At 38.9% G+C, this 12,130-nt stretch overlaps 2 protein-coding genes across 6 annotated transcripts in view; one reads left to right on the top strand and one right to left on the bottom strand.

The window, feature by feature from the left end:
• SCLT1 (sodium channel and clathrin linker 1) overlaps positions 1-2,805 on the bottom strand; it is a 42,227-nt gene extending 39,422 nt beyond the window's left edge. For 3 of the 4 annotated variants that reach the window (XM_035323666.1, XM_035323667.1, XM_035323668.1), the window contains exons 1-2: positions 2,673-2,805; positions 253-320 (exon numbers count right to left, since the gene is read on the bottom strand). In XM_035323666.1, coding sequence (XP_035179557.1) covers positions 253-320; positions 2,673-2,706 — 102 coding nt within the window. In that variant the 5' untranslated portion in view covers positions 2,707-2,805. Of the gene's footprint in view, positions 1-252; positions 321-1,105; positions 1,166-2,672 lie in introns of all 4 variants that reach the window. The other variant, XM_035323669.1, reaches the window with a different exon arrangement.
• C4H4orf33 (chromosome 4 C4orf33 homolog) lies at positions 2,788-11,804 on the top strand. Of its 2 annotated transcripts, none has more exons than XM_035323671.1 (6): positions 2,788-2,926; positions 5,140-5,329; positions 7,055-7,115; positions 7,310-7,361; positions 7,460-7,659; positions 9,093-11,804. In XM_035323671.1, exons 2-6 carry the CDS (start codon positions 5,149-5,151, stop codon positions 9,190-9,192), a joined length of 594 nt encoding a protein of 197 aa, XP_035179562.1. In that variant the 5' UTR covers positions 2,788-2,926; positions 5,140-5,148; the 3' UTR covers positions 9,193-11,804. The 2 variants fall into 2 exon arrangements, with proteins under 2 accessions (XP_035179562.1, XP_035179561.1); XM_035323670.1 differs by lacking the exon at positions 2,788-2,926 and adding an exon at positions 3,024-3,152.
• Positions 11,805-12,130: the final 326 nt, after the last annotated feature.

Below are 12,130 nucleotides of genomic sequence, written 5' to 3'. Positions count from 1 at the left end.
TATCAAGTGTCTTTGTGGGGATGTGTTCTCCTGCATATGACAAACTTAAAATTTCACTAAAAATAGCAGAATTCATTGTTGTTATGACAGTTTTATTCTGCTGCTGCTTTGAAAACTAGAAGCAACTCTGCAGATGTGCAATGGGCTCAAGGCAAAACGACACTGAAGGGGACTACATTCTAAGTATGCAAAGATGTATGTCATAAAACTGAGATTTTTTTTAAAACTACTTTCATACCTCAGTTCACATACCTGCTCAGCAGTGTTGCTCAAAATTTCATCCATTTCATACTGTTCAAATGCCACATTTAGCCTCTGAACTGAAAAATACAACCAAAGGTAGAAGATCATACAACATGAATGTTTATCTAGATAAACCTGACTGGCAGTCAGAAATGTTTTATGGTGTAGTGCTTTGAAGGCATACAATATGCTTCATAAAATTCTACTTAGTGCAATTATTTTCAGGAAAGTAGGAGTTCAATTAAATATAAAGGCTAACAAGAAATAATTAATTTGACATCTTTCATATCATTACCTCCTAGAAATTATTTTATTTTTTGGCTAGAAAGGCCATAAACATACACAACATCTTAACAATTCATGAGGACTAAGTGCAACGAATCACACCAAGCCAACTCAATTAGCTGGATGATACAAAATTAACCTGTTGCTGGGAACTGGACCCATAAACATTCAACAAGCATTCATATAAATGACAGACATGTAAACATTCAACAAATTTAGGTCACAAGAACTTCACTGATACATGAATCTGAGCACTCACGTATATCCAGAAGAAACCCAAGCAAGAAAGACATGCAGACTGCTAGTATCTGCATTTTTAGAAATAAACATCAACTAAGGCATTGCTCTTCTCTACTAATCTAACTTTGACTATTGGGATTGAGACTACTTGTACTGCAAATGGAAGAATCAGCAAAAGGTTGGAAAGGGAAAACAGCAGCTCTTCCCATTCATTTATAGTGTTCTTCCATCTGGCCAAACCATGAGAATCTGATTTAAACCTTTGTAACTGAAACGGATAGAGGAAAAAAAGGGGGTCAGGAAGACAATACAACTGTTTTGACTTAAAATTTCTCGCCTGCTTTTCTTGATATGCATTGCAATGATTATTCTTGTGGTTCTAATATGCTATAGTAATATACAGAAAAAAAGAGAACAGAATATAAAGGGGATGTCAACAAACAGGACCTGGAAGAGTAGTTGGCCTCATCAGCCAAACCAATCTCAGAACATGAACATAGGTCCAAAAGGAAAATAGACCTTATACAACAATTGCAGAAGTATTCACCTTCAATAGTAATCATAAAATTCATTCAGATAAAAGACAAAATTAGTAGCTTATCACAAAAATATGTAATGGAATTGATAACTATCACATGTAGGATTGGCTGCTGATACTTCAAAATGAATTCAGTCAAAACTGAATTTATAACAGATCAGTTTCAGGGAACAGCATTTCATTATGAGAACTTCCGTTACAGCTATTAATGCAACAAGTATTTATGCTATAAAGCTGAATTTAATAATGCTTATAGAATCTGTGTGCATTACACACATTCAACACTTTAGAAGTTGGACATCATCTACGAAAAAAGTAGAACATCAATAAATACATCAGACTTAGAACAGGCCTCAAATAGTTTGTGTCTCAGCTGCCTTGCAAACTAACTTAGAATTTGTTCAGCATCTTTGCAGGATGCAATTTTTCTGAGAGATATCCTTGAGAGAAAAGGCAACTCTTGCCACTTCATCGTGTACATTGTCTAAGCTCCATTTGGAGTCACACAATTATAAAATAAGAAACTACACCCAAACACATCAAATACATAAAAAAGGAAATCTGCAACATTTGAACCTAAACCGTTTGTTCACATCATAGTGTAACAAATATTTGAGCTAAACTCAAGAGAGATAGAGGCTTGTGAGGCAAGACTACTGTTGGTACAGACAGAAGCTTTTCTGCTATTGAGGTCCTTTGAGCCACGAGTTGTCCCTCTACCTCTGCCCATCCAAAACTGTCCTAATAAGCTTAGTATCAGCTGAAAACTTGAGTTTTCAATGCACGGTCACACCACTTCTTGTACCGTGATCCTGTCCATTCACGCTACCCGATTTCCCCACCACACAGACTACAATGACAGGGTCAGCAACATTCTTGGGACAACACATCAACTCCCTATTTTTAGAAATATAAACTCTGCAGAAGCATCTTTTGTCAGTCAGTATTTTGGCGTTAAGCAGTCTAATACACTTTGATCCACTCATTTTACTCTCACATTAAAATTACACAATCCATAACAGAACACGTACTGACAGGTATAGCTTTCAGTCTGTAACACACATGTCATCAGAAGACAGCTTTTTTGCCTTCCAGGTGTCAGTTAAGCTGAGTAACATTTTCGTAAATAAAGAGACACGATCCCAAAAATTCTCGTGCCTGGCTATTACCCTCATTACGCCCCTTTAACGATTAGTCTTCTGCAACCAATAAAAGTTTTCATATCGTTGTTTTTCGCAGCAGACACCACAGAAAACACCCCCCTGCTATTACAACCACGGTCTGAAGGCTTCCCTCCTTCCCTCCCCGTGCAAGAACCGCCCCAGGCTCCCAGCGGCTGAGGCAGCCCCGGGGCCGGCCGCCTCACCTGGCTCCCCGCCGCCGCCGAGCTCCGCGGCCATGCCGGCGGTCAGGGCCGTCACCGCCGCCTCAGGGACAGTGGAGCCCCCGTTACCGAGCCCGTTACCGACACCGTTTCCCCAGCCGCCGGAGCCCGTAGCGAAGGAAGCGGCGGTTGCAGCGGGCGGGGCGCTGCGCTAACGGTTGCGCACGCGCCGACGAGGCGCTGGGGGGCGGCCGTTGGTGGCCGTTGTGTGCGCGCGCGGCGGCGGTTGGCGTGAGGTGAGGGCGGTTGGCCGCGGGAGCCCTGGTCCGTTAGGGTCGTTGTAGGTGCCTGAGGGTGCGGGTTAGCCCCTTGGTGGGCTCCTCTGGGAAGCTTGTGCCCAGCTACGGGATGGTGGCTGGTGGAAGTTGCCTTCTCCTTCATGGCTTCCAGCTTCCTTGGCCTGGCAGGGCAGTTAGGGAACCCGGAGCGCAGCTGCTTGGTGTTGTCCTGCTACACGTGTGGGTAGGGGTCGGATGGAAGGCGCAATGCTCCCTGAGGAGATGTGAGCTGGCCCCAGGTGCAGCAGTGTTCTCAGGGCGGTCAGGTGAGATGCTGGGGGAGCTCAGGTGCGAGTGCCCGAACCGGGTGCTGCGAGCTACATGCAGCTTGGGGGTGTGTAGTGGGAGCACTTGCAGGTGGCTAAGAACTCCTGTATGGTGTGCTGGTGTTTGGCTGTGCCTTCTGGGCATGTATAGCGTCAAGAGTAGGCTGAAGATCCTCTCTAAACATCCCTATTGCTCCATACCATTGCTCTGTATTGCTATCTTTATTATAATTGAAAAGTATACTAGTAACCAACTTCATTAAGTCTGCATATGGTAATGTGGATCATCCTTAAAACTTGTACGTTTCTACCCAATAAGCTGTCACTGCAGGACTTTTTTTTTTTAACTTTTTTTTTTATTATTATTTTTTTTATAGTAAAGTCATCTGTCTGTCCTACACGTACAAATAGCAAGGTGCTACATCTGTTGTGTCTAATTTTCCTTTCAGACACCATGGTTAAAGTCGTGTTCAAAGTAGTTCAGTGGGTTCTGTTGTGGAACTCTAGTGGAAATGGGATGGAGGTCTTGATACTGAGGAGGGGAAGGATAAGGGGCCATAAACTTTTTGCAAACTGTGCTCCACTTATTCTTTTGCTTGTTATATAGATTAAGGTTGTTCTCAAGACTTGTGCAATTGTTTCTAAGGAAGAAATGTTGGAGTGCAGCGTTCTCTGCTGCTCTGCAGATATTGTTTGATAAGATGTGCTTGCAGTTTTTCTTGAAATCCTTTGCTTTGGCTGGTTTGCAATGACCGCCAAGCAAAACTGTAGCAGATTTTTTTGTCTTGCATTTCAGATTCACTGAAGATTTTTTGTCAATCTGTTTTTCTCATATTACAAAATCATCTAACAGCACGTAGTTATGACTGCTTTGTTTAGCTGTTCTCTAGATAAATACTTTATGGTTTTGGGAGGTGTTTAGGTAGGCAGTGAAATGTCTTAAGCTTGGCAAAACTTCTAAAAGTCATTTGTAACTATGGAAGTATAAAAACCTATGAAAAGCATTAATGTTACTGCTTTATAAAGCTAAACTATTTCAGCTCTTCTGTTGTCTGGAAACATGATTTGGGGATTGTAACAGATGCAGCTGTCTTGTTATTGACAAAATGACTGATACAGCTTCATTATTATTATTTTTTGCCTCTAACTTGTTCTTATGTTGGTAAGGGCTCATGCAGAATACTCTAACTTCTGCCTGCACAAATGATTCTCCCTTTCAGAATAATCTGTCTGGCATTGCAGAAGTATGGCTATAGGTGAGTGTAAGAGCAGTTCTTCCCCAGTCTGCTTTGGAGTCTGCCCTCCAAGGGCATGCCATTTGCTTGTCCTAGAACTGACTGGCCCTAAGGAGGGTGTGCGTACGTGTAATCAGGATGGGGGTGAGTTTCTCTAAGTAGTCTGTAGTTGGATCCTGTGCTGACTGTGTAACAGCAGGACTGCTGGCAAAAGCTCTAGCTGTAGAGATTCTGGGTTACAGAGCTGACACATGGAAGCTGCTTTGGTAGTACAAGAGGCAAACGGAGACATTTGAGGAGGCACGGATTTGTCTTGCTACCTTAATGTTGTTTGGGCCTTGAGTTGAGGAATCCAGCTAACACTATACAGACTTGTCATATGTAACTTATTTTACTGAATTCCTCTGTAAAGTAATGATTTTAAAATTGTGACTTGTTCAAGTGACCATCTTTCTTCATTAGTAAATAGGACTGAGAACAATCAGGTCTCTCCTCTTGGTCCTGTCTAGGAGATTTATGCTTCATGCAAACTTACTGTTCAACTGTGTAACTTGCAAGTTTTTTTTTTTTTGTTTGTTTGTTTTTTTTAGTCAGGGGGCCAGTACAGTTGGTGCTGAAATGGTATCTGGGCTGTTTAATGGAAACTTTCTTTCTCATTTGTCTTATGCAGAATATTAAAATGGAATTCACAATTGAACACACATGGGATGATTTACTTGTGAGCCACGAGCCAGTAACAATTGGGCTGAAGTCATATGATGGAGGGCTGCTAATGGAAGTTAATGCTCCCTTTTTTAATGATCCTCCAGCACCACTTGGAGAGCCAGGGAAGCCCTTCAGAAAGCTGTGGGACTATGAGGGTAAGTATAACTGTTTTGCTGCAATGACCTGATTTGTGTACGTGCTGGTGTTCATCTGTATTTAATATGCCTGATTGTTGTTTAAGTTTCTCTGATGGCTATTTTTAAAAACTGATCTAATTTTAAGTGTTGTATGTATGGCATCTATTAATTCAGTTCAGTTTCTTTGGTCACGGTACTGCTTTTAAAGTTCCAGATATGAAACGTAAAGTAAAATTCCTTACTGTTTTATCTTGAGGGCTCTGGGAAAGAATGCTGGTGAAGCACTTCCTTGTAACCCTCATCCCCCCTTAAGGAAGTTCCTTAAGTAACTGTAAATGTCATACTGTATCTAGCCATAAACTACCCCCACATGTATCAAGAGGGATGCTCTCTATCTAGGTGGTGAATTATTTTCATGACAAACACTGTTGACAGTAAGGTTGTTTTTATAGTAGTGCAACAATACAGATGACTAGGAAAAGAAGAAAACGTTATGTTTATGTCACTTGGTGGATGTAGAGGAAATGGACTACAGTGAACAGGATGGGTCTCAAGAATAGTGAGGTTGACTTTTCCTGATGTCAGTAGTATGGATGCTTAAACTTGGCTTTTGGGTTACTGATATAACTTGTGAAACAATTAAGGCTTGACATATTTTAGTATTAAAATAATTTTATGAGATGCGTATATAAATGCATTTGCAGTTGGTAAATAGAATGGAAATCCTAAATATAGCTTCTACTTTGTCTTTAAGTAGTAGAGAACAATAGGTAAAACATTCGTCTATTAATTGCTTGCTTTTCCAAAGTCAGTTTCAGGAACAGGAAGGTATGAAACAAAGAAAGTAGAGCTCATAATATGATTGAAAATCGCACCTAAATAGAATGGGAAATATTCCTCCAGGAATGCTGTTTCCTCTCTTCTTTCCTGTCAATACTTTCATTTTTACCTGTTGCTTTGAATAATGTAGCAACTTAATGCTTCTAACAGTTCTCTGCTTTCTGATTATTGAAATACTGTGATTTAAGCTCTACTGGAACATTAATAGCATCATTTCGATATCTATTATACCAAGTAGGCTATGTAAAACAGCATAATAAATCATATCTAGTTCTAACTCTAACTAAAGCTTTATGATAACATGTCTTTACTGTGAGAAACACCATTATAATTCTACCTAATGGTCCTAAAAAGTGATTCAGTAGTCACACCTAGTGTTCAGGTATATCTGAAACCAAGTAATTCCTTGTCCAAAGGATCAGCTATTTACAGGGCAGAACGTTTTGAAAGCTGCTACTTTCTTAATGTTTCTGAGATTCAACAGGCTTTTTAATTATGGTGTGTGTGCTTTGCTGTGAGTTCTTCTTTTTGGTGTTCTGCTGCGTCTGGTGCTCTGAATCCTCAGACTACCAGCAAATATAAGATTCTGGCCCTTAAGTGCTTTAGGGTGAGTGTCCGCTGTGAGTGTGATTGGCCACGATCTCTGTCTTAACGCTATTTGCAGCAAGCATATTGGGTGAAATAGCTGTGCTGGTGCTATTCTTACTGCACTGAGAGCTAACGCTACTTAGTAGAACTGCCATTTTTCTGATGCACAACTTTTTTTTTTTTTTTTTTTTTTCTGGAATGGCATAGGCCAAAAGCCGTTATGGAAACAATTTTTTAATGGGATGTGAAAGTCTTGGGATACTATAAAATCGGTAACTAGTATAAAGCATTGACAACCTGTGTCTTTTTTTTAAGTTGTAGAGGCATTTTTCTTGAGTGACAGAACTGAACAGTATTTAGAAGTTGAACTTTGCCCGTAAGTACAGCATGCTGGAAAAAGTTGTGAATACTAATTTGCATTTCTAGCTGTAATGCTTGTGAAATGTATGCATGAGGAAAGCTCTGGGTGCAGACACTGCTTCAATATGGAGGATGTACAGATCTGTGGCAGAAATATGGTCTAATAACTTGGCATCGTTTTAAGAAAATTGTGGCTCTGATTTTTGACAGTCATGGACAACACTTATTGTTGCTGCTTTCTGGCAAAAGAAGAGTATGGAAAGTAAGTGGTCAAGTGCATTCATAATATACAGAAAGTAACTTTTTAGGTGCTCGTTGGCTGATTAGAAGTTAACTAGCTCTTTTTTCTGCCTTTAACAGGAAGAACTTCCCTTGGAATTTGAGGTGACCAGAATGGAAACCAAATGGGAGGGTAAAGCTCATCTTCCTTGGAATTATTTTCCACCGTGCACTAACAAGTTTAATGCATTTGCAATTCATGGCTCAGGAGACCAGAGAAAATATGAAGCACTTCATCCTGTCCCTCGATGTGAACTTCAAGAAGGACAGAAACCAGATTTGTAAGAATAGAATTAGTTCTCCTGTAACGTAGTTGCATTCTTCTCCAATACTTGTACAACAAACCTAATTTGGTTTTCAGCCTAAGTGCCAGTGCTATTTGAATTATACTGCTTAGCCCCACATCCATTGGCACTGTACTTAGTGTAAAGAACTGCCAGATAGCTGTAATTAGTGCTTGATTTCTATGTTATCCCCTGGGCGCATAGCAAGGGATGCATTTGACACCATTCACATCTGTTATCACCTTCCTTGGCTAAATCATAGATGGGTTGTTCAGGTTTTTCTTTGCCTATAGCACCTCCTGAAATGACACTTAGTGTTAATTGTACCAGAGATGTTTCAAGTGAATCTCTTTTGCTTCTCCCCTACTGTTCTAAACAGCCTCATGTCTACAGATGGCTCCATATTATGGAAAATTTGAAAAGGCAGACAAAATTGAGAAGTATAATAAAAGGATACCCAGTATCAACAGAAAAACTAGAATATCTTGATATTTAAATTGTGCTGTGGGCCCGCTTATCTCCTAACTGTGAGGCTGAAATGACTTTATACAGGCTGCTACTTTTGGACAGTTTGTGTAAGGGAACTACCTCTAGAGGACTGTTATAGTTCTTATGCAAACTTGTTAGTCAATACAACATGACAATTAGGTAAACTGGAGAAAACTTGTGATACCTTTCAGGAAGGGATTCTTTCTAGAGTACCTTTTCAAAAAAGAAAAATCCAGACTTTCAGGCATTGGTAGCAGATGCGTTCATGTAAAGAGGTTGTTTTCATCACTCTTAGTTTGTCTTCACATGTCAAAGTGATGCTTTCTATTTAGAGAATTTCATTTACCTACTTAAATGATTAATAGTGTCAGATGTTCTGTTTACTGTTTGGCAGTTTTTTAATGGAAGTATTAATTAGAAATTAGCTTATTTGTCATCTCAATTGTTTCTGTGTGGCAGCCTAAAGGAGAGCTTCTTAGCAAAAAGCAATTCATAATGTTTAAAAGCAAATGAGACAGTCTTAAAGGAAAAAAAATATTTACTAGCTTCATTACATTGTTCTGTCTTCCTTTTTACTGTAAGGAGAGGATATCCTTGTGATACGACTCTTGAATTGGTCAAGAGTAGTAAACAATATTTGTCTGAAGTGCAGATTAATCATAAAACAGGATGTAATTTTGTTCTTGATCTGACTGGAGTTCCAGGCAACATAAGTTGAAAGAATTTAAAGGTGAGCACTTAAGTACCGCAGCACGAAGTGAAGTTTGTTCATGGCTGAGGATTTTGTACTAGAAACAGGACAAGAAACAGTACTGTTTTCAGAAACAGTAGTGCTTACATTCCTGTCCAAGGAAGCATGGAAAAAAAGATCAGTTCAACTTGCTGAGGATACTTTTAAGATGCATAATATGAAACCTTTTTTTTTTTCCCTTTCTCTACAGTCATCGTTTGGAATTTTTCAAAGAATTGAATCTGAAGAGACTAATGGGAGAAGATTGGAAGCAGCCTGAATCAGATATTTGGAAGTCTCATGCCAATTAGCAAAATGGATTGAGACCTGTGTTTTCAATTGCTTTACGGTTGGATGAAACCAAGTTCATTTTGAACAGAGTTTGTAAATATAAGATTAGTAAAGCTTTTCTTGACGCTAAAAGCATTGATCAATCTTGAAATTGACTGTAAAGTATCTGGACCAGTTAATTAATTCTAAGTACATGAAATGCACAACTGCTTGTGTTTCAGTTCATCTGGGTATGGAGCTTTTCATCTGCACAACAGAGATGAATCTCCCCCTTCAAAGAAGGGAAAATTGTGTTGAAGTTACAACTGTGTTTCCATGAGTGCTCTAAGACTGACATGACAAGTTATCTGGCTTGGAATCTATTTACAGCAGAAATGCAGTAACCACAGGATTTTCACTGTCCTGATTTTCTTGGCTGCTAAATGTAAATCTTGTATGCCTGAATTTTGTGTTGCGATCAGGAGAAAGAATGCTTCCTTTAGGAGCAGAAGAGAACATACCTGTCACGGTGTTTCTTAGCCTGGTACTCACACTGCAAGATGCTGTGGAGGTATAATACTAGCCAGCCCCTTTACTATACTTGAAATTTTCCTTTACATGTTGCTAAAGGGGGAACTCTATCTGCTACTTTATTATCAGACTTCTCTGGCTCAAATTCTATTTGGAATTTCTAGTGTTAGTTATGTACAGAGGATAGATTTACAAAAGGTTTTATGCACTCCAGGCAAAGTTTCTGGAGAAAGCAGTGTTTAGTAAAAGCTCGGTATAATTGTGTGCCTACAGAAGCCTGGCCTTTTCCTGTCACTTTAAGGATTCAGCTCAGACATAAGAAAAATTTCAGACTAACAAGTATTGTTTGCTTGCCACTTAGCCCTGGAAGTATGAGAATGAATTTGGAGTGCCTAAACTTCTCCATATTGGTAGAATATTTTAACAGTACTGAATAATGTTAGATTATGAAAGTTAGTGGATTAGAATTTAGATTTACAAATGTTCCTTTCTTATCCAGCATAGTAGCTGTTCTTTAGAAAATGGGAATCTTTTCCACTAACTGGATCACACACCTGAACAGTAGGTGACTTTAAAATCAAAATTCTCTTTGGTTTAGTTCAGAATGAGGATTTACACCAAGACATAGTTCTCATCCCTTTATTAGAAAGAGGGCTTCCTGTGTCCTTTTCAAGTGTCATCATCACAGGGTGAAAGCTGGTCACATTCTCTAGGTGAGGATTGTTCTGGGAGTCTGAGAGAATATGATTGCATCATAATTGAACGATGATCTTTCAGAAGTGAATACATGAGATGTGGTGTTTGTTCTTAGTCATTTGTGCAGCTTTTCCTTCTGGACAGTTGAGAATCCTCCAAGTTCCTGGAAGGGACATGTAGTCTAACATCCTGCTCAAAGCAAAGCTAAGCCGGTTTGCTCAGGGCTGAGTTTTACTTGACTCCGTAGATCAAAATTCTGCAAACAGGATCTGGGTAGCCTTTATCAATACTCAACGAGTTATGTAATAAAAACTTGCAGGTGTTTTCCATTTAGCAATTTGTATCCATTGCCTATTGTCCTCTTAGTGAAAGAGTTGGACGTTCTTTTCTAAAACCAATGATTATGTAACTGAAGATAATTATTAAATCCCCAAGGGCTTCTTTACATGTTGTCATTCTCAGTTTGCCTTTTGTGAATCTCATTAGTAAGTACCTTCCCCTCAGTTAACAATGAGATAAAATGTAACTTGGGTTGTAACTCATAGGCAGCAATGTTTCCAAACTGTTATTTAACCCATCCTTAGAAAATCCTGTGTCCATATTTAGATGTCAAAATGCCTGTAAAGTTTTGCACAAGCTTTCACTCTTTCACTGTTTCATGTTTACTCAGACAAGACACTTAGCACAGTGAGGGATATTAGTGGAATGGATTCTCTGTTCTTTTCTGAGCATGAATGCAATAGTAGCTATAGTCTGGTCGTGTTTTCTGTGCTCTCTTTAAATCCAAATCTGCCTAGAAATTCTACTTGAAGAAAAGAAGATGGGAATATCCTGTATTTATGAAGAACATCTGTGATTAATTTCTGTGAATTTGAATGTTTCTTCAGAGTTCTTTTGTTTGGCTTTTGATTCCTTGTTTGTGCTTTCATTTTTGTAGAACTCTACTTTCAAATTTAAGGATTAAGTTTTGTCATATGCAGATTTTGGCATTTCAGTGTGCTCCAATGTACTCAGCTATCCAATTCTTTCTGTTCCTTTAATTAGACACTATAGATTCCTTGCTATAAAGTGCCATCTGTTGTGAATTAGAAGTATTGTATGTTCAGTTGTTTGGCTTTTCTACCTTCAACTGATATTCAGTTTTCTAAAGAATGACATCATAGTCTAAAATTTTGAGTAATCCAATAAATGTTGATTGAAAACATGTTTGAGATGTCAGCATCTGAAGACCACTTTTGAAATTTCTGTCAAAAGCAAACAAACAAAAAAAACCACTATGCTTTTAGATTTTAAATAATTTGTCAAAATTGTGTACAGAGGTTTAAAACCAGTTTCCTGCTTTTTATCACAAAGGTTGTTTTCTTGTGGTGAATGTCACTCTCTGTGTAAGAGACAATAAATCAAACTATTCAGTGGTTTCATTTCATTCAGTCCCACTTCTGACAGCTTCAATTTTAGATGCAACTATTGGATTATAAATTTTGGGAATAGATTGCTTTCTGTAAATAATTAGAAGTAAAATAACTCTGCAGTAGACAATATAATGCTAGAAGCTTCTGAAAATGGGTATCGCCATACAGGCTTTATTCAAGGCACATGCTACTCATCACTGCTGTCAGGTGGTTCACCTGTAGATTTCTAAGCTTTAAGAGTCTATTTGAACTGTAAATGCTGCCTTTCATTAGGCTTCCAAATGGGTTCATGGGGTGCAGAGATCAAACTTGTACACTGACATGTTTCTAAAGGTTTAAA

The sequence above is a fragment of the Oxyura jamaicensis genome, chromosome 4 (assembly GCF_011077185.1).
Source record: "Oxyura jamaicensis isolate SHBP4307 breed ruddy duck chromosome 4, BPBGC_Ojam_1.0, whole genome shotgun sequence".
Lineage (NCBI taxonomy): Eukaryota > Metazoa > Chordata > Aves > Anseriformes > Anatidae > Oxyura > Oxyura jamaicensis.
The sequence above is the reverse complement of the archived record's forward strand: the minus strand, read 5'-3'. Positions and strand labels throughout refer to the sequence as shown.